Genomic DNA, 22,224 nt, shown 5'->3' with positions numbered 1-22,224 from the left:
TACGCTGTTACAGGTGTCAAACTTATGGGCATGTGACAGCAGTGTGTAGGAGGGAGATTCCTAGGTCTGAGAAGTGTGCATAAGGGCATGAGACAAAGGAATGTGTAGCATTGGGAAAGTAGTGGTATGTGTTAATTGCAGGGGTGCCCATGGGGCTGGGGATCAGAAATGTCCTGTGCGAGAGGCAGGTTGAGGTTTCCAGGGTTAGAATAGTGCAGAAGTTTTCATATGTGGAGGAAGTGAAGAAAGTAGAGGAAGATGGGTCAAGGGGGAGGGATCCTAAGAGGAGTGGTGTGAGTAGTAGATTTGTACCAGTACAGAAGGATAGGCCAACAAGTAATATATGTTTCAGTAAGATTGGATTTTTAGCATTTATAGCAATGGTTATCAACTGTACTGCAAGGTTGGAACGTAAGTTGCAGAAAATTGAGGTTGTAGTGTCAGCTGCAGAGAGGTATTTGGGTGTTCGAGACTTGACATCATACGAGTTCCAGGGTGTGTTAAGTGGTGCTGTCCCATCCTTTCAGCTTGTTGACCTGAGGTAGGACTAAATAGATTTAAATAGTGGAGTGGGGGGTGTCCTTTTTTTGTAGGTACAGTGTTAACTTAGATGTTAAGAGTTATTTGTTTATTTATTTCTTCAAGCAAAGTATAAGGGAGTTGTACTACAGTCTAGTAGTAGGTGGCGGTAATGCAACATTTATTGGGTGCCAACCGCCGTTAAACTTAATCGAAGAAGAAGTTCACGCTTTGGCTACAGAATAATCATCCTGTCTGAGAGAACGTTCGAGAGGTAGCGAATCAATTTTACTATCGTCCATCTGATAGCTAGATGTCTAGCTAGCTAACTAATAATTGTTGTATGATATGTCTGGGTTGAGTCCATGTTGTATTTAGCCAAAGCTAGTTAGCTAACGGCAACATACAAAAAGCTAGCTATCTAACGTTAGCGCGAGTGTATCAAAACGTGTTTAGCTAGCTAACGTTAGTCGCTGTATCGAACTAGTTTCTGCTGACTAACTCATTTTTGTTTTTTCTTAGACACCAACTCTGACGGCGTCCCGAATATTTTCACAACAGGGGCAAGAATCTGCTAGATCGTTTATCACCTCCGAAATTCTGCCACCTTGCATCATTGAATTACAATCCCAGCAACACACCAGCTATTGGCAGCAGCAGTACTAGGCAACGCTTCACTGTGCCTCTTGGACGACCATCGTTGTTTATGTCTTTGTTTTACGAAAACGGTGAGTGCATAACGACCAGCTATAGAAATATGCAGCTGTCGTAAATATATACGCTTTGTTTTTGTTGTATGTATATTTCGATGTAGCTACTTTTTTCTAGTGAAATTCGTGGCGTAGTTATGTCTCGGCTAAATAAGAATATCAAAATGGCGTCTCCCATCACTCGTGCCATCTGATAAATCATGACGCACTCTGCAGCGCAAATTTACCTAGATTCATCAGTCTGGCTTCCCGGTTGTTAATCAACCCGATCTCTTTGTATGTCGAAGTGAAAGAATGCGTATACATACATGTGTTAACGTTAGACACGTTTGCTGTGTATTAGCTCACGACAAAGCGAGATCAGTTGGCTATCTGTTAGCTAGTGCATACGTTTTCGTACTGGCCCTCTGTGGGACTCGAACTCAACACAGGCGTTGCAAGCGCCACCAACTGAGCCACACGGGGTCTCGTCTCGTAATTGAGTTTGACAATGTCAGTGGCGACATTTCACAAGAGCCACACTAACTTTTGACACATTGGGTAGCTAGCAACATACCCAACAACTATACATACAGGTTGTAACTAAAAGGTCAAGTCAGATAATTATATAGGCTACTTAGGTATTCAATAAAAGCCATTGCCATCAAGGAAGTTATCAATCTGTGGAACTAGAGTTGATGTCCATGCCTTTCTCCCCTCTTTTCAGAGCTGTTGCGCAGCTGTTGGAACCTGTGTGGAGGAAACCTAGTCTACGATCAAGGCGCTTGCGGCCACAGTGGCAAACTATTTTTCATGTCAGAGACTGAGCACGCTTGCAGTCGTTTATGTCATCCCCTCTTTTCCAGACAGAAGATCCCAAAAAATCCCCATTCAAGATCTTTTTATCTTACTGATAGTGCTAGTAGCCAGTCAAAATGTCGGTCAACGTCAACCGCAGCGTGGCAGACCAGTTCTATCGCTACAAGATGCCCCGTCTGATTGCTAAGGTGATTATCTGGTATAATCTTGTCATGATCCTGTCAGGAAAATAGCATTGTCATTCAACATTCTTGATATTTGCATGCTTGGTCAGTTGTATGTTTTCCAATTAAATGTGCATGACTCAATGGTGGTCCATTTGCAAAATGATTCTGTTAAGTTATTTATGGTTTTTGTGGTTTGATTTGTGTCCAGGTTGAGGGCAAGGGAAATGGAATCAAGACGGTCATTGTCAACATGACTGATGTTGCAAAGGCACTGAGTCGGCCTCCAACATGTAAGTTGACCTCCCCACTACCATAGTGTTGATTCTAAAATGGTTACGTTGACTCGCACCATACATTGATATGTTACCTTCACTAAATGTTAGGTATCTGTTGTGTACATAACCATCCATTAGCTGAATGTTGATTGCAACTCAAATCCTCTTTGCAGATCCGACCAAGTTTTTTGGTTGTGAGCTTGGTGCGCAGACCCAGTTTGATGCAAAGAATGACCGCTTCATCGTCAACGGATCCCATGAGGCGAACAAGTTGCAGGACATGCTTGACATATTTATCCGTAAATTTGTGCTGTGTCCTGAGTGTGATAACCCTGAAACCGATTTGGTAAATATTTGATGAACATATTTGTCCTCTGTGGTGGGTGTTTGAGTATTGTTGTCAAGAATGGGACAGGAATTAAATGTGTTGAGTGCATTTATATGTGGGACTTTGCAAAATAATTTGACTTTTTTTATATATCAAAGCCACAGATGTTGGTCAGTTATGTTCCTGGTAGTGTTTCTTCCTTTTTTTAAATCATGTCTTTTTAATTCACTCCCGGTGTAGTGCGTTATGTCCTTCCTGAGGCGTGTAGATATATTAAATACTTGGTTTTATGTAGATTTATTTGACATCCTGCCAACCTTGACTTGTGCTATAATTGCCTTTTTGGGTCCTGCTTGTGCATGCGCCAGCCATTTGGGATCGAGTGGCTTTTTCTCCTGCAATGCAGTTATGGTCTGTTTTGGGTATGTGATTGCTTGTCTATTATGGGTGGTATAAAGAGTGATTATGTTAATAGGTTGGTTGACCTTTCATTGCAGCATATCAATCCTAAGAAACAAACCATTGGTAACTCCTGTAAGGCCTGTGGGTACCGTGGCATGTTAGACACTCGACACAAGCTCTGCACGTTTATCCTCAAAAACCCACCAGGTAAGTACACAATAAGAATTTGCCCATGACCGTTTTTTAAATTTTTTATCTTAAAGTCAAGTCTGATATGTGGCCTGTCGAGTGACAAAGCGCCAATGGCTTTTCTCAACAGAAAATGAACCTGGATCTGTGAAGGAGAAAAAAGAGAAGAAGAACCGTAAGAAGGACAAGGAAAATGGCTCTGGCAGCGGAGAGGCTGGGACCCATAACGACATAGATGCCCCTGATGTCGTGGTGAGTATCCTCATTAATGTGTGCAAGCCATGTCAGTTTAAGTTCTTAATGCTAGTGGTTGAATAGGGGGAACCAACCTCCATCACCCCCCTCCAAGCTATTATTGTTCTGAAGGACTAGTCTGTCAGTAACCCAAGCCGGTCTGTCTAGCAGCTATTGATCCCTTGAGAACGTGTGTTGTGTATCAGGACGGTGATGATGATGACGAGGATTGGGCAGAGGAGACCACGGAGGAGGCACAGAGAAGAAGAATGGAGGAGATCAGTGCCCATGCCAAAAACCTGACCCTCAGTGAGGACCTGGAGAAGACCCTGGAGGAGAGGGTCAACATATTCTATAACTTTGTCAAAGTAAGTTGTGCCTGAAATCAATTATAAGGACAATGAAAGTCAGTGATCCATTGTGAAAATTTCTCATTGATATAGGGGTACAATGAGTGAATGTTTTATGATGGTGACCTAGAAGTTTTGACTGGCCATAAGTAATTTTTTTCCTATTCAACACAGCAATCTTTGTGCTTCTTAGGGGCTATTTTGAAAATCATGTTAAAAGCTTTCTCACTGGTTATTTTTTCCAGCAAAAAAGGGAGGATGGCGCTATTGATGCAGCAGATAAGGAGATCTTGGCAGAGGCAGAGCGTCTGGATGTGACTGCCATGGGACCGCTGATCCTGAGCGAACTACTGTTTGACGAAAACATCCGTGACCAGATAAAGAAATACAAACGCCATTTCCTTCGTGTGAGTTTTCAAACCCCCATTGTTACAGTTGACCTCAGTCATAACCTCTTACCACTGTGGTAATGTGTTCAAGAGGGGACAAAGTTGACCAAAACCTTGCCAAATTGATTGTGGTTTTGTTACTTTTTGTCTTTAGTTCTGTGTGAATAATAAGAAGGCCCAGAAATACCTCCTGGGAGGATTTGAGTGCCTGGTAAAGCTGCACCAAGCCCAGCTGCTGCCCCGTGTGCCTGTCATACTCAAAGACCTGTATGATGCTGATCTAGTGGAGGAGGATGTAATACTGTCCTGGGCAGAGAAGGTGTGTGTGGTTAAACTTGTACATGCTCAAACACACGGTTCAATACAGCTGCATGTCAGACTGATCACCCTAATACCTAGTTTCTTGTAAAATAGAACTTCTTGTCATTCAAATTTGTGTCATTGCTCATTACTTTATATATTTCAGGTGTCTAAGAAATATGTCTCTAAGGAACTTGCCAAAGAGATCCATGCGAAGGCAGCTCCTTTCATCAAGTGGCTGAAGGAGGCGGAGGAAGAGAGCGAGGGCAGTGAGGAAGAAGAGGCAGAGGATGAAAATGTGGAGGTACTGGTCAGACTGTCCACTGATATATTTTCATAGCTTGCACAGTTTCTACTTTGTGGTTTGAGTTGGGCTACTAGGATATGCTTAGTGAACACCGGCCAAACCCGGACGACGCTGGGCCAATTGTGCACCGCCCTATGGGACTCTCAATCACGGCCGGTTGTGATACAGTCTGGATTCAAACCAGGGTGTCTAGTGATGCCTCTAGCACTGAGATGCAGTGCCTTAGACCGCTGCGCCACTCGACTGATGAGTGGCTGAGAGAGATTGTTAGACTTCAGTGCGGCTTTTGACATTAACGATCGTAGTCTGCTGATGGGAAAAATGCAAGTTTTGGCTTTACAACCCCTGCTATATTGTGGATGAACATTTTCTTGTAACAGAACAGAGGGTGTTCTTTAATGGAAGCCTCCAACATAATCCAGGTAGAATCAGGAATTCCCCAGGGTAGCTGTCCAGACCCCTTACTTTTTAATATCTTTACTAACGACATGCCATGGGCCTTGAGTAAGCCAGTGTGTATATGTATGCGGATGACTCAACACTATACACGTCAGCTACTACAGCGACTGAAATGACTGCAACACTCAACAGAGCTACAGTTAGTTTCAGAGTGGGTGGCAAGGAATAAGTTAGCCCTAAATATTTCCAAAACTAAAAGCATTGTATTTGGGACACAACATTCACTAAACTCTAAACCTCAACTATTTCTTGCAATAAATGTAGAAATTGAGCAAGTTGACTGTCATGGTCAAAACATGTTGATACAACAGTATGTAAAATAGGGAGAAGTCTGACCATAATAAAGTGCTACTATGCCTTTCTAACAACTATCAACAAGGCAGGGCCTACAGGCTCTAGGTTTGTCACATCTGGACTACTGTTCAGTCGTGTGGTCAGGTGCCACAAAGGGACCTTGTAAAATTACAATTGATTCAGAACAAGGCACCCCGGCTGGCCCTTAAATGTACACTGAGCGTTAACATTAATATGCATGTAAAGCTCAAAGTGGTGGTGAGATTGACTTCATCACTACTTGTTTTTGTAAGAAGTGTTGACATGTTGAATGCACCGAGCTGTCTGTTTAAACTACTAGCACACAGCTCGGACATCCATGCATACCCAACAAGATATGCCACCAAAGGTCTCTTCACAATCCCCAAGTCAAGAACAGACTATGGAAGGTGCACAGTACTACATAGAGCCATGGCTACATGGAACTCTATTCCACATCAGATAAAATTAAATGATAATTACTGAGTGGCGCAGCGGTCTAAGGTGTCGCTACAGACCCAGGTTCAATCCCAGGCTGTGTCACTACTGACCGTGACCGGGAGACCTGTGAGGCAGTGCACAATTGGCCTAGCGTCGACAAGGTTAGGAAGGGTTTGGCTGGCCGGGATTTCATTTTCCCATCGTACTCTAGTGACTCCTTGTGGCGGGCCGGGCACCTGCAAGCTGACTCTGATCGCCAGCTGGACGGTGTTTCATCAGACACATTGGTGGGGCTGGCTTCCGGGTTAAGCAAGCAGTGTGTCAAGAAGCAGTGCGGCTTGGCAGGGTCGTGTTTTGGAGGACGCATGGCTCTCGACCTTTGCCTGTCCCGAGTCTGTACGGGAGTTGCAGCGATGGGACAAGACTAACTACCATTTTGGATATCACAAAATTGTGGAGATAAAGGTTTGAGTTTTGACGCCAGTATAATGCACAAATAAACGCTCTTATTTTCCATCCTGCTCTCTCAGGTTGTATATGATTCTTCTGCTCGGGAACTGAAAGTGGAGACCGTAAAACCGGACAAGCCTGACGAGGAAGAGGACTACTTTGATATTGATGCAATTTAAACAAGGAGACCATTTTGAGAAGTTGTAGTTTTGAATCATATTTTCTCATCCTGCCAAATTGCCAGCCCTACTCTCCTTTTCCCACAACCTCACTGCTTTTGTTAACATAGTGCTATTAGTCACTGCACATTAACTCTGTAATTTTGAGACATTTGATTTATGCGATATTGGTGTATTTTGGGGATTTACTTGACTGCACATTAATTTTTGTAGTTTTTCTGTTGTATTTTTTGTCCAGTCATTAAATAATGTTTTGCTATCCACAACTGTTACATTTTTTTTTTTCAATTTAGTCACAGATAAACAACCTTTGGTTAATTGTTAATGGGATTCTTGAACTTGTCTGAGAAGTGGTGTATGTGTAAACTACATGCCCACTAGGGATGTCACTAAACACTGCATTGGTATTCCCTCCTTGACAAGTCAGCAGTGCCATCTCTGCAGATATTGAATACAAAACTGTTTTGAAAAAGGAGAGCACAGAAAACACTGGAATTATGACACATCAGGGTGACTCCTTATCCCAGTTGTTTTCAGTATATTGTATATTGCAACAGCCCATCCAGTCATAAAGCTAATTTTGGAAGCATGAGCCCTGACTCATGGTTTCTGTAGGTAAGGCATAAACTTTAATTCCAATCTGTCATTGTGAATCACTGAGCAGTGATAGTGCTGCCATCACTGTCTACTGAGCACCATGGGGTCGCTTGTTTCCTCACGTCTGCCATTAGACAGTAGTGATCGATGAGGCGGCGATGGCATTTCGGACCAAGTATTTTCGGTGAGCTGCATTCTTTGGCTCCCAAACGGCTCTTCGATTAAATGCTTGAAAATAGCCCAAGAACCAGGGGTAAACGTGCACATAAAACCAAAAAAGTCGTCTACCATTGTCAGGTCGTGATATGCACGTTGAAATAAAAAATTTACCTGGACAAATTTTGATCGCCTTCATTTGTTTGCCAAATGGACTAGATTGACGTGCTCACTTTGTTTCTGCAATGAATCCTCTTCAGAGAATGATTTTGTAATTTATTTGCAGATTATCGTTTTGACGCTTAAAAAAGCAGTAGCAGTACGCAAATCGGGGAGCCAAATAAAAGGCCCTTTAGCCGATGCGATTCGGTTCCTAACGTTCGCCAAAAAGAGCCGTTCGCGAACGACCCATCACTATCAGACAGGATTTGGGCCGATCCAACAGAGCCCGTGGGTGGTAGCCATTTTGCTCCCACCTAAAACACTAGTTTCATTCGGAATCGAAGATGGAAGAAATAGAACCGACAGCAAGTCCAACATCTCAACAATTCTGAAACCCAGGAATACAGACGGATATCAAGGCACACACGGATAACATCACAACAAAATTGCGATTTGGGGAGCGGTGACATCTGAACCACTCTGAGTAGCCTAGATTGGAGTCGATCAGCCTCAGCTTAGTTCAATTTAACAGCTAATGTATTGTATTTTTTGCAATAAAAAATAGTTAACATACTTAATTCTGAACACAACGAACGATAGGGCGGTTGCCCTGCTGCCGAGGAGCGTTATAGGGAAATACATGTCATTCAATTCTGTCTGCGTCTTCGGGACATCTTGAGACACATTTGGATTGGATGGACCGATGTTGAGACAGTTGCCGAATTCATGGTTTGTGTCCAAATGCAAGAATACAATCGCCTCCCCTCGTATTGCCAAAGGAGGTGCAGAATATAGGGAAATAGACAACATTTCAACGAGAAAATGTCAACAAAAACTCCTCTACCTACAGTCAATGAGAAAGAGACGGAGAGCGTAAGTAAACTGTTATTATTAGCCAGTTAGAGGTGTGTTGTCTCTGACAATAGAAAGTAGGCCTAACCACGAAACTATTTATCTTACATTGTATCATATGGTTTTACATACTGGTTACATTGTATCTGAGTGTTCGATACATTGTGTCACGCGGGAGACAGGCATATGTTCGGCACAAACAAAATCATCTACCGTGCACGCCCTGGCTGTAATCTTATGTTACCTGATGTCACGCCAGATGCTCTGTTTGGACTGTGGATAGTGATACATAGCCTACTCATTTGTATCTCCATCCAAACAACCTTACCTGTTAGACTAGGTTCTGACTGGTTTTCAAGTTCAATTGCTTGCTATCAATGATATAGGCTTACACTGATATTTCCCACCACTTTAGTTTAATGACAATCGTCTGACAGTTTTCATTCTTGCTCAGAGTAATCCGGCAAGCAATGAAAAGACACCCCCATCAGTGTAGTAAGTAAGGACATTTTAATAAAAATCTCAGTAGGCTACCAGTAATTTTAATTTAGCCAAATTGTTAATTAGATTTTGATGTCATGCAGTTGTATCTAGATGCTCTAATACTCTGTATCCTGTCATCCATTCTGGTTCATAAAGGAATATTATATTGAAACATATGCCCAGGGTATATATATATTTTTCAAGTGTGACCTACTTAATGCAGTTTATAAGAGGTGAATTGTTCTCACATTTAGATAGGTTGTTAGTGGATCACAACAGAAAATAAAGCATCCCTGACATTCCCCTCGAGTGATAACAGCACTGTAACCCAGTGTTATAGTTGGCTATAGTGGAAGTCTAGCCTTGTCCAACAGACTGAGGAGCGCAGCGTTCTGTCTGGTTTACGAGACCTTTGGACATCTGCTGAATCTAATGCATTCTTACTGGTAACATCCTGATCAGTGCAAACATCACAATCATTTGAATCTATGTTTTTCCTTTTCATCCAGTTCAGCGCTGTACATCTTTCCCACAACTCCAACTGTCTGTGGTGTAGCTGTGCGGCCAAGTAACCACTGATGCTCAGGTTAGGGGTGGGGTTGTTAGGGCGGAGTTAGAGAACAGAGCAGGCCCTGCTAATGGAGCTGACCTGGGTTGGAGTCGATACTGACCCATAGAAAAGTATCTATCTGATTTTGGGGTGGGCTGTTGTGGGCTTTTAACCAGGGTCAGAACATCAGTATGCTGTACATACACTTGATAATCAGGCTGCATTAGTCAGTCACCTACACTAACCTTTCTTTACCCGCTTGGTTAGCTTGATTATAATCTGTTCAGTAAAGATTTAATTAATAGGAGAGTTGTTTTGGAACCTTACAGTGGATGGAATCCCAAGCATGAGCCACTGCTAGTGCAGAGATGTTCCACTCTTTTGTCTGTCTGTCCGTCCTTGAGTCCATCCACAGCGCGCTGTTCTACTCATGTCTGTCTGTGTATGTCCACAGCACACGTCTCACAGCAATGGGCGCCAGGAGGTCACCGCTCGCTCTGTCCGCTCAGGGGTCCGCACCCGGAACTCTGGTGCCGACGAGCAGCCTCATGTGGGGAACTACCGACTCCTGAAGACCATTGGGAAGGGCAACTTCGCCAAGGTCAAGCTGGCCCGCCACATCCTCACTGGCAGAGAGGTGAGAGGAGAGACTAGGCCTGCAGCAGGACAGGCTGCTGTAGCCCCTTTCTGGTTTACCTAGCTTCACTAGTCTATTCTTTCCCCTCTCAATAGCATTGTTCTTGTTGTGCAAATATGAATTGTATCTTGTTCATAAGTGGGGGACATAAAAATAAAAGATAAGTTATATATGTGTGTGCTGTGTTGATCCCAGTGAAGGGTCCTCCGAGCATAATTGTTTACACACTTTGTTTTTGCTCTCTCCTCAGGTGGCGATAAAGATTATCGATAAGACACAACTGAACCCAAACAGCCTTCAAAAGGTAAGGATCCTCCCTGTGTGGCTGTGATTCCCAGTGCACTTATTGAGGTTGTGTGGCAAACTAGATCATTTTTTATCGTGGCTGTGTAACCACTGATCTGTGTAGTTTTGGCCCTGTGCCTGTGCCCTGGTGGTGGTTTTTGCCAGTCAGAGGGCATTATTGATATGACTGATGTGCTGCAGCAGGCAGGGTTTGACAGACCGACAGAGAGCATGACCAGGGCTTACCCAGGGTGCTGGGGTGGTCGTTGGTATTCTGCCTGCCCCACTGAGACTCAGAGTAAGCATCTCTCTCACTCGCTGCTTAGCTGTAGTTTCCATCTGTTTTTCCAAAGCACCATTGATTCAGTGCTTTGTATTTCAAGACAGGTCCTTTGACATAGGCTGTGCTAAGTCAACAGAAACTCTGAGTAGGGCCCTATAAAATCAGTGTTGTGGACAGAATCACGGAATCCAGACATTAAAATGGAATCCAACAATGTAAAAAAAATTATTGAACTTCAGTAGGAAATCAACCACTGAACAAAAATATAAACTCAACATGCAGCAATTTCAAAGATTTTCCTGAGTTACAGTTCATATAAAGAAATCAGTCAATTTTAAATAAATAAATTAGGCCCTAATCTGTGGATTTCACATGACTGGGCAGGGGCGCAGCCAATGGTTCGCCTGGGAGAGCATAGGCCCACTCACTGGGGAGCCAGGCCCAGCCAATCATAATGAGTTTCCCTATAAAAGGGCTTTATTACAGACAGAAATACTTTTCATCAACCCACCCCTCCTCCGACATCCCGCAGGTGAAGAAGCCAGATGTGGGGGTCCTGGGCTCTGCGGTGGACATTCCTGCAGTCAGTATGCCAATTGCACACTCCCTCAAAACTTGGGACATCTGTGGAATTGTGTTGTGTGACAAAACTGCACATTTTAAAGTGGCCTTTTATTGTCCCCAGCACAAGTTGCACCTGTGTAATGACCGTGCTGTTTAATCAGCTCCTTGCTTATGCCCAACCTGTCAGGTGGATGGATTAAATTGGCAAAGGAGAAATGTAAACACATTTGTGCACATAATTTGAGATAAATGAGCTTTTCGTGCGTATGGAACATTTATGTGAATTTTTTTTTCTTCTTTTTTTTCAGCTCATGAAACACTTTACATGTTGCGTTTATATTTTTATTCAGTATAAATATATTGCATTTATTCTAAAATTCATTAATTTGCCCATTTTAGTAATAAGACAAAATGCATCAGTGATTTTAATGATGCTAATGATGACCTTCTGGTAGAGATAGAAAGTCTTTCCCAAAAATCTTCAATGAAATGCTAACTACAAAGTGGCCTATCCCTACCTGGCAGAATGATATGATTATTTGCATCAATCCAATGGCCGTTTGTTTTGCAAACTGCAATCACATGAGCGCTACAGAAACATCATTAACCAAACAACGGTCACTGGCTGGTGCGTACTTGAAATAAAGGGTAACTACACCCAAAAATCTAAATTCCGTAGATTTTTCCAGACCTCAAAAGTGGTCTCCTGATGTGTTTTAAGCATTTTTGTGGACTTAGAACATCCAATTTTGTTGAAAACCTGGAAAAACAAAACAGAGAACAGAAGCATGCAAAGATTACAAAAATATATCTTACAATGGCGCCAGAGGGGATGGCTGCCGTTTTATGGGCTTCTAACCAACTGTGTTATTTTGTGGGGGGGTTTTCGCATTGTTTGTAACTTATTTTGTACATAATGCTGCTGCTACCGTCTCATATGAACAAAAATAGCTTATGGATATCAGAACAGCCATTACTCACCCATTGTGAAGGATAAAATGTTTCTCCGAGACCAGGCCCAAATCCCTGTCATTCGTGTGAAGAAAATACGGAAATACAGGGGGTGGCGATCAGGGTGCCTTGTTATAATTTGTCGGCAGATGGGTAACCCACCTCTACCATCCGTTCTATTGGCCAACATGCAATCACTGGAAAATAAACTGGATATCCATTCGCGACTGTCCTACCAACTGGACATTAAAAACTATAATATCATGTTTCACCGAGTCGTGGTTAGTTTAAAGTTTGACTGAGTTTGAAGATTGGCCTTGAAATACATTCACAGGTACACCTCCAATTGACTCAAATTATGTCAATTAGCCTATCGGAAGCTTTTAAAGCCATGGCATCATTATCTGGAATCTTCCAAGCTGTTTAAAGGCACAGTCAACTTAGTGTATGTAAACTTCTGACCCACTGGAATTGTGATACAGTGAGTCTATCTGTAAACAATTGTTGGAAAAATTACTTGTCATGCACAAAGTTGAAGTCCTAACCGACTTGCCAAAACTATAGTTAATTAACAAGAAATTTGTAGAATGGTTGAAAAATGAGTTTTGACTCCAACCTAATACGGAACCCAATCCGGCTGTGCGCGTGCGCTATCGTGCATACATTTATTTTGTCCCCCTACACCAAACGCGATCACGACACGCAGGTGAAAATGTCAAAACAAACTCTGAAACAATGACATTAATTTGGGGACAGGTCGAAAAGCATTAAACATGTATGACAATTTAGCTAGTTAGCTTGCACTTGCTAAACTGATGTGTCCTATTTAGCTAGCTTGCTGGTGCTAGCTAATTTGTTCTGAGATATACACATTGAGTTGTTGTTTTACCTGAAATGCACAAGGACCTCTACTCCGACAATTAATCCACACAGTCAACTGAATTGTTTCTTGTCATCTCTCCTCCTTCCAGGCTTTTTCATCTTTGAACTTATATGGTGATCGCATCAAACTTTCATAGTATTACCACGACGAACGGCAAAACAGTTCGTCTTTCTATCACCCACGTGGGTATGACCAATGAGGAGATGGCACGTGGGTACCTGCTTCTATAAACCAATGAGGAGATGGGAGAGGCAGTACTTTCAGCGCGATCTGCGTCAGAAATAAAAAGGAGTTCTATTTTAGCCCTTGGCATCGCAGACGCTCGTTGGCGCGCGCGCAATAATTGAATAACATGGGTTTCTAAATGTATTTTGCCACGTGTCCGGTCTGATCAGCATGTAAGTGTATGTAAACTTCCGACTGCAACTGTATCTACTAGGCAGTGTCAGAGAAAGGCCCCAGAAATGGTCAAAGACTCCAGTCACATAAGTCATAGACTGTTCTCTCTGCTACCCCACGGCAAGCGGTACCGGAGCGCCAAATCTAGGTCCAAAAGTAACCCCCCCCCCCCCCCCCCCCAATCTGTTTTTTCACACTGCTGCGACTCGCTGCTTATTTTCTTTGCATAGTCACTTTACCCCTACCTACATGTACAAATGACCTCGACTAACCTGTACCCCCACACATTGAATCGGTGCCGGTTCCCCCATTGTGTTACTATTATTGTGTTACTTTTTATTGTATTTTTTGCTTTAGTTTATTTAGTAAATGTTTTTAGTAAATGTTTTTACTAAACTCTTATTTGTTGAACTGCGTTGTTGGTTAAGGGCTCGTAAGTAAGCATTTCACGGTAAGGTCTACACCTGTTTTATTCAGCGCATGTGACAGATAAAATGTGATTTGATTAAAACAAATTTCATTGAGCCCTATCTGAATCATGAGGCTCTTTATGAGGTGGCTTGTTGGAAACACACAACACATGGAGCTTCTGTTAACAATTTAGTAATAGCCCCTAGGAATAGTCATGTTGTGTTGGGTACTTGATGTAACTCATTTTTAGTATTACAAAGCTATCAATATCTTCTTTAAATGTTGCCTTTGCCTATTGAAATCCCCTTGTCTGACTTAGGCGATGATTTGTGAACAAAAGGAACTCTACCTCTTCAGCACCAACAAATCTGAGAAGTCCAGGTACACTGAGAAGAGGAGACTGCAAAATGTGCGTGGTTCTGTTATTGGGACAGTAAATCAAAAAATGGTCTTAAGCCGAAATCTTTGTTTTCATCCTCGGTTTTTAATAGTTTGGAAGAGCTCACATCCGTGACAAGCTCAGCTCAAGGTTAGGGAAATGGCCAAAGCCTTTGATTAAATGTAAACAGTTGATTCTCAGATGTTTGGAGTCTGGTGTGGTGTGGCCTCTTCTTCTACTGCTCTCCTACTCCCTTCTCATAAAGTTACCACAGAGCAGCACTAAACCTGTTTTAAGTTCAGTATAGGCTAATGAGAGCAGAAGCAGTGCTCACAAATAAATGTCGAACTGACTGTTGAAATGGGACCTGCTGTGAAAATTAGCCTTGTAGCATAAGTAAAGGTTACTGATCCATATATTAGTGCACTGGTAAGTAGTGATGGGGGAAAAATCCATACGGTTTATGACACTATATTGTATAGTTTTGACAATATTGCAATATTGTTTTTGACTGGCTGTACCTGCACCAAAACTCCAGTATTTGTCATTCATAGATTGTTCTCCATCTTCTTTTTAAATAGGGAGCCAATTTGTTTTCAGCACTTTTAATTCCATGACTGACCAAAATTAATTTTCTCTTGTCCCTCTGCAGAAGACGTATGGTGAGCAATATATTTGGAATATCGAAATGTAATAAAATCACAATATCGAATTGCAATAGATATAGAATCGTGAGAAATGCAATACATATCGTATCGAAACTGAAGTATTGTGATAATATGGTATAGTGAGGTCCCTGACAATTGCCAGCCTTACTGGTAAGCCTGGATTGTTGGCAACACAATCTACATAGAAGTGTTGTGTCTATTGTGATGTTTTGTTATGGTGCCTTAGCCTGGTGGTTCCCGTGTGGTCTGTTTGTGTGTGTGTGTGTGCAAGAACTGACCGGTTCCACTCTTTGTCACTACATAAGCCTGTCAATACTGCTGTAAGGATAGTGTTGTCTGTTCCCTATGGTTTTCTCTAGAGAACACCACAAAACCCATCCAGCAACCACACATAGGGGATCTCAGTTTTTTACGAAACAATGATAAGTCTGTCTGCCTGCCTATCCATGACATGGAAAATGGTCCAGAACAGACTATGGGAGGCGCACAGTACTACATAGAGCCATGACTACATGGAACTCTACTCCACATCAGGTACAGTGCATTTGGAAATGATTCAGACCCCTTGACTTTTTCCAGATTTTGTTACCCTAACAGCCTTATCCTAAAATGTCTTAAATGGTTTTTATCCCTCATCAATCTACACACAATACCCAATAACGACAAAGCAAAAACATTTGTTAGTTATTCAGACCGTTTACTCAATACTTTGTTGAAGCACATTTGGCAGCGATTACAACCTTGAGGCTTCTTGAATATGACACTACAAGCTTGGCACACCTGTATTTGGGGTTTTCCCCCATTCTTCTTTGCAGATCCTCTCAAGCTCTGTCAGGTTGTATGGGGAGGGTTGCTGCACAGCTGTTTTCAGGTCTCTCCAGAGATGTTAGATCGGGTTAAAGTCCGGGCTCTGGCTGGGCCGCTCAAGGACATTGAGACTTGTCCCAAAGCCACTTCTGCATTGTCTTGGCTGTGTGCTTAGGGTCATTGTCCTCTTGGAAGGTGAATCTTCGCCCCAGTCTGAGGCTCTGAGCACTCTGGAGCAAGTTTTCATCAAGGATCTCTCTGTACGTTGCTCCGTTCATCATTCCCTCGATCCTGACTAGTCTCCCAGTCCCTGAAAAACATCCCCACACCATGATGCTGCCACCACCATGCTTCACCGTAGGGATGGTGCCAGGTTTCCTCCAGATTTGACACTTTGCGTTGGTGTTATACATTTTGTATTGTAGTGGTGTAATAATGTTATATCATGTACTGTTTTATATTTTTGTTTTGTGTGATGTAGGTGCCTTAATGTGTTTGGACCCCAGGAAGAGTAGCTCTAATGGGGATCCCTAATAAATGCAAATACAACACTTATTTCTCTATATTTACACAGCACTCTGAGAATATTTTGCTATTAAAATGGGTAGAGGGGTATAATGGGAAGAGTGTAATGAAAGTGAGCTAGACCTCAAGCCAAGGCTAAGACTTCTCTTCCCCTAGCAAGGAAGAACCAAGTCGAATCTACGCTTGTTTGTTACTATCATGTTCAGAGTGATTTTCTGTTGAAGTTTAATTAACCCTTTAGTATTTTAGCTAAACCGGAAATCATACTATTCAGTTGAGAGACTTGGAGATGAACGATGTTCAGGTTGGGTTTCAATGTGAACACTACCCTGGTCTGTCATCCTCAACATCCTGGCTTCCCCAGAATAGAGTGTGTCGTGTCTGTGTTTCTTGATGGGTGAACAGTTAGGATGGCATTAAGCTGTATGTTCCAGACATGGTGATATATTTCCTCCTATGCATTGACTGCTGCAGCACCTTGTATTGGGTAATGCCAGGAGGCACAGTAGAAGCTAGAAAGGCCAGTACATGGCACAGCATCAGGCACCTGCTCCTGCTCTTTTAAATATGGATGACTTTTATTATTTTATGGGCGGAAGGGGGGATGGGAGCACAGTGAGCTGTCGTAAAGGAGGATCAATAATAAATAGCACTTAGTTATTTTATTCCCACTGAGATTGAACCCTAAAGAGCATTTTTGGCTCTGACACAACTCAGATCACTCTCTAATGGTTATGGAACATTTGTCTTGTTTCTGTGTGTGCAGGTGTCTTGCTCAAATAACGTTGAAACCGGTAAAGTCTAAGGTTCTGAAAGATAGGCGAGGACAATAATCGGAACTTCACTTCAACTTCTTTAATAGCACAACAATGTATTCTAGATGTTTGTAAAAACCAGACTAGTGCTTGGGAAATATTTGGGCAGAGATACATTTTCTCAGAGAACTGCTCTGTCAGCGAAAACCACATCAGTGTCTGTCATCACGTGTCAGTGAACTTTTCTTCCTATGTCAGCCAACTGTCTTTCCTACATGTTGCCTTTCTTACTACTACTACTACTACTACTGTAAGTGTTAGTATCATCCTGTTTTTGTAAAGCCTGATCGGCCCTGGGTATTAGTTGGTTATCATATGTCATAGTCACTCAATTAATATAGGTCATTATTAGTACAAAATATTGCATGTTAACTAATAGTAACATTCCCCAACAATATCACTCGGTATGTGGAAGTGACTATTGTATTATTTAAGACATATAAAGCATATAGACTGAACAAAAATGTAAAATGTAAAGTGTTGATCCCATGTTTAATGAGCTGAAATAAAATATCCCAGAAATGTTCCATATGCACAAAAAGCTTATTTCTCTCAAATGTTGTGCACAAATTAGTTTATCTGACAGGTGTGGCATATCAAGACACAGGTACACCTTGTGCTGGGGACAATAAAAGGGATCTCTAAAATGTAACATTTTGTCACAACACAATGCCACAGGTGTCGCAAGTTTTGAGTGAGAGAGCGTGCAATGGCATGCTGACTGCAAGAATGTCCACCAGAGCTGTTGCCAGATAATTTAATGTTTCAATACCATAAGCTGCCTCCAACTGCGTTTTAGAGAATTTGGCAGTACTGGCCGCACAACCGCAGACCACGTACGTATATGGCGTCATGTGGGTGTGTGATTTACTGATGTCAACGTTGTGAACTGAGTGCCCCATGGTGGGGTTATGGTATGGGAAGGCATAAGTTACAACAATGAACACAATTGCATTTTATCGATGGCAATTTGAATGCACAGCGATACTGTGACGAGATCCTGAGGCCCATTGTCGTGCCATTCATCCACCGCCATCACCTCATGTTTCAGCATGTCGCAAGGATCTGTACACAATTCCTGGAAGCTGAAAAAGTCCCAGTTCTTCCGTGGCCTGCATACTTACTAGACATGTCACCCATTGAGCGTGTTTGGGATGCTCTGGATCGAGGTCTATGACAGCGTGTTCCAGTTCCCTCCAATATCCAGCCATTGAAGAGCAGTGGGACAACGATCCACAATCAACAGCCAGATCATATCTGTGAAGGAGATGTATGAGGCAAATGGTGGTCACAACAGGGACCGACAGGTTTTCTGATCCACGCCCCTACTCTTTACGGTATCTGTGACCAACAGATGCATATCTGTATTCCCAGTCATGTGAAATCCATAGATTAGGGCCTAATTAATTATTTAAATTGACTGATTTCCTTATGAGCTGTAGCTCAGTAAAATCTTTGAAATTGTTGTATTTATATCTTTTTTCAGTGTATGTGTGTGTGTGTGAGAGAGATATATACATATACATGCATATACATATACATACAGTGCCTTGCGAAAGTATTCGGCCCCCTTGAACTTTGCGACCTTTTGCCACATTTCAGGCTTCAAACATAAAGATATAAAACTGTATTTTTTTTGTGAAGAATCAACAACAAGTGGGACACAATCATGAAGTGGAACGACATTTATTGGATATTTCAAACTTTTTTAACAAATCAAAAACTGAAAAATTGGGCGTGCAAAATTATTCAGCCCCCTTAAGTTAATACTTTGTAGCGCCACCTTTGGGGTCGTTTGGGGTATGTCTCTAGATGGAGAGCATTTGTGAACAGCAGTTTTCAGTTCTTTCCGCAGAGTCTCGATTGAATTCAGGTCTGGACTTTGACTTGGCCATTCTAACACCTGGATATGTTTATTTTTGAACCATTCCATTGTAGATTTTGCTTTATGTTTTGGATCATTGTCTTGTTGGAAGACAAATCTCCGTCCCAGTCTCAGGTCTTTTGCAGACTCCATCAGGTTTTCTTCCAGAATGGTCCTGTATTTGGCTCCATCCATCTTCCCATCAATTTTAACCATCTTCCCTGTCCCTGCTGAAGAAAAGCAGGCCCAAACCATGATGCTGCCACCACCATGTTTGACAGTGGGGATGGTGTGTTCAGCTGTGTTGCTTTTACGCCAAACATAACATTTTGCATTGTTGCCCAAAAGTTCAATTTTGGTTTCATCTGACCAGAGCACCTTCTTCCACATGTTTGGTGTGTCTCCCAGGTGGCTTGTGGCAAACTTTAAACGACACTTTTTATGGATATCTTTAAGAAATGGCTTTCTTCTTGCCACTCTTCCATAAAGGCCAGATTTGTGCAATATACGACTGATTGTTGTCCTATGGACAGAGTCTCCCACCTCAGCTGTAGATCTCTGCAGTTCATCCAGAGTGATCATGGGCCTCTTGGCTGCATCTCTGATCAGTCTTCTCCTTGTATGAGCTGAAAGTTTAGAGGGACGGCCAGGTCTTAGTAGATTTGCGGTGGTCTGATACTCCTTCCATTTCAATATTATCGCTTGCACAGTGCTCCTTGGGATGTTTAAAGCTTGGGAAATATTTTTGTATCCAAATCCGGCTTTAAACTTCTTCACAACAGTATCTCGGACCTGCCTGGTGTGTTCCTTGTTCTTCATGATGCTCTCTGCGCTTTTAACGGACCTCTGAGACTTATCACAGTGCAGGTGCATTTATACGGAGACTTGATTACACACAGGTGGATTGTATTTATCATCATTAGTCATTTAGGTCAACATTGGATCATTCAGAGATCCTCACTGAACTTCTGGAGAGAGTTTGCTGCACTGAAAGTAAAGGGGCTGAATCATTTTGCACGCCCTATTTTTCAGTTTTTGATTTGTTAAAGTTTGAAATATCCAATAAATGTTGTTCCACTTCATGATTGTGTCCCACTTGTTGTTGATTCTTCACAAAAAAAATACAGTTTTATATCTTTATGTTTGAAGCCTGAAATGTGGCAAAAGGTCACAAAGTTCAAGGGGGCCGAATACTTTCGCAAGGCACTGTATGTATATATATATATATATATATATATGTGTGGAGAACAAGTATTTGATACACTGACGATTTTGCAGGTTTTCTGACTTACAAAGCATGTAGAGGTCTGCAATTTTTTATCATAAGTACACTTCAACTGTGAGAGACGGAATCTAAAACAAAAATCCAGAAAATCACATTGTGTGATTTTTAAGTAATTAATTTGCATTTTATTGCATGACATAAGTATTTGATACATCAGAAAAGAAGAATTTAATATTTGGTACAGAAACCTTTGTTTGCAATTACAGAGATCATACGTTGCCTGTAGTTCTTGACCAGGTTTGCACACACTGCAGCAGGGATTTTGGCCCACTCCTCCATACAGACCTTCTCCAGATCCTTCAGGTTTCGGGGCTGTCACTGGGCAATACAGACTTTCAGCTCCCTCCAAAGATTTTCTATTGGGTTCAGGTCTGGAGACTGGCTAGGCCACTCCATGACCTTGAGATGCTTCTTACGGAGCCACTCCTTAGTTGTCCTGGCTGTGTGTTTCGGGTTGTTGTCATGCTGGAAGACCCAGCCACGACCCATCTTCAATGCTCTTACTGAGGGAAGGAGGTTGTTGGCCAAGATCTCGCGATACATGGCCCCATCATCCTCCCCTCAATACGGTACAGTCGTCCTGTCCCCTTTGCAGAAAAGCATCCCCAAAGAATGATGTTTCCACCTCCATGCTTCACGGTTGGGATGGTGTTCTTGGGGTTGTACTCATCCTTCTTCTTCCTCCAAACACGGCGAGTGGAGTTTAGACCAAAAAGCTCTATTTTTGACTCATCAGACCACATGACCTTCTCCTATTCCTCCTCTGGATCATCCAGATGGTCATTGGCAAACTTCAGACGGGCCTGGACATGCGCTGGCTTGAGCAGGGGGACCTTACGTGCGCTGCAGGATTTTAATCCATGACGGCGTAGTGTTACTAATGGTTTTCTTTGAGGCTGTGGTCCCAGCTCTCTTCAGGTCATTGACCAGGTCCTGCTGTGTAGTTCTGGGCTGATCCCTCACTTTCCTCATGATCATTGATGCCCCACAAGGTGAGATCTTGCATGGAGCCCCAGACTGAGGGTGATTGACCGTCATCTTGAACTTCTTCCATTTTCTAATTATTGCTCCAACAGTTGTTGCCTTCTCACCAAGCTGCTTGCATATTGTCCTGTAGCCCATCCCTACCTTGTGCAGGTCTACAATTTTATCCCTGAAGTCCTTACACAGCTCGCTGGTCTTGGCCATTGTGGAGAGGTTGGAGTCTGTTTGATTGAGTGGGAGGACAGGTGTCTTTTATACAGGTAACAATTTCAAACAGATCACCTACTGGTTGGTAGGTGATCAAATACTTATGTCATGCAATAAAATGCAAATTAATTACTTAAAAATCATACAATGTGATTTTCTGGGTTTTTGTTTTAGATTCCGTCTCTCACAGTTGAAGTGTACCTATGATAAAAATTACAGACCTCTACATGCTTTGTATGAAAACCTGCAAAATCGGCAGTGAGGTGGAATTTTATATATATAGATATATATATATATATATAAATACAATTCCACCTCTAACAGTTCCCTACTGTCTCTCTTTTCTGACACATCCAGTCCAACATCGAACAATTAATACATTTTCTCTCCCTGCAGCTCTTCAGAGAAGTAAGAATAATGAAGATTTTAAACCACCCAAATATAGGTAAGCAGAACACACACATACACCTCCATACACCACACAATACCATACACTACACACCACCATACACTACACACCACCTTACAGATGGAGACAGGATATGTTGTTAATTGCGTTTAATTTTGTACCCCGCGTACGTCATGATTTCCTCTGCTCAAATGTGGTTATAATTAAATGTGCAATGATAACCATTTAAAAGAGCGAGAGGGAGCCTCTTCTCCATCCC

General features: G+C 42.3%; 2 protein-coding genes across 8 annotated transcripts in view; both read left to right on the top strand.

Annotated features, from left to right (window-relative positions):
- The first annotated feature begins 310 nt into the window (after window positions 1-310).
- LOC139383935 (eukaryotic translation initiation factor 5-like) lies at window positions 311-7,745 on the top strand. 2 transcript variants are annotated; one of them, XM_071128555.1, is made up of 12 exons: window positions 311-411; window positions 1,042-1,247; window positions 1,936-2,215; window positions 2,403-2,484; window positions 2,643-2,815; window positions 3,295-3,406; window positions 3,519-3,640; window positions 3,829-3,990; window positions 4,218-4,379; window positions 4,516-4,680; window positions 4,828-4,965; window positions 6,711-7,745. In XM_071128555.1, the coding sequence occupies exons 3-12, from the start codon at window positions 2,144-2,146 to the stop codon at window positions 6,807-6,809; spliced, it is 1,287 nt and encodes a 428-aa protein (XP_070984656.1). In that variant the 5' UTR covers window positions 311-411; window positions 1,042-1,247; window positions 1,936-2,143; the 3' UTR covers window positions 6,810-7,745. The 2 variants fall into 2 exon arrangements, with proteins under 2 accessions (XP_070984656.1, XP_070984655.1); XM_071128554.1 differs by lacking the exon at window positions 311-411 and adding an exon at window positions 574-793.
- A 212-nt stretch (window positions 7,746-7,957) lies between these two features.
- Window positions 7,958-22,224, top strand: part of LOC139383933 (MAP/microtubule affinity-regulating kinase 3-like) — a 41,083-nt gene continuing 26,816 nt past the window's right edge. For 4 of the 6 annotated variants that reach the window (XM_071128553.1, XM_071128548.1, XM_071128550.1 and 1 more), the window contains exons 1-4: window positions 7,987-8,597; window positions 10,064-10,246; window positions 10,497-10,550; window positions 21,953-22,001. In XM_071128553.1, coding sequence (XP_070984654.1) covers window positions 8,547-8,597; window positions 10,064-10,246; window positions 10,497-10,550; window positions 21,953-22,001 — 337 coding nt within the window. In that variant the 5' untranslated portion in view covers window positions 7,987-8,546. Of the gene's footprint in view, window positions 8,598-10,063; window positions 10,247-10,496; window positions 10,551-21,952; window positions 22,002-22,224 lie in introns of all 6 variants that reach the window. The other 2 variants (XM_071128552.1, XM_071128549.1) reach the window with 2 other exon arrangements.

This window comes from Oncorhynchus clarkii, chromosome 25, assembly GCF_045791955.1.
Source record: "Oncorhynchus clarkii lewisi isolate Uvic-CL-2024 chromosome 25, UVic_Ocla_1.0, whole genome shotgun sequence".
Taxonomy (NCBI): Eukaryota; Metazoa; Chordata; class Actinopteri; order Salmoniformes; family Salmonidae; genus Oncorhynchus; species Oncorhynchus clarkii.
Note: the sequence above shows the minus strand (reverse complement) of the source record. Positions and strands in the feature narration are given on the sequence as shown.

Coding starts and splice junctions, on each gene's coding strand:
- LOC139383935 (XM_071128555.1), top strand. CDS start 2,144: ATGTCGGTCAACGTCAACCGCAGCGTGGCAGACCAGTTCTATCGCTAC. Junction 2,216..2,402: donor TGCCCCGTCTGATTGCTAAG/GTGATTATCTGG, acceptor ATTTGTGTCCAG/GTTGAGGGCAAGGGAAATGG. Junction 4,681..4,827: donor TACTGTCCTGGGCAGAGAAG/GTGTGTGTGGTT, acceptor TATATATTTCAG/GTGTCTAAGAAATATGTCTC.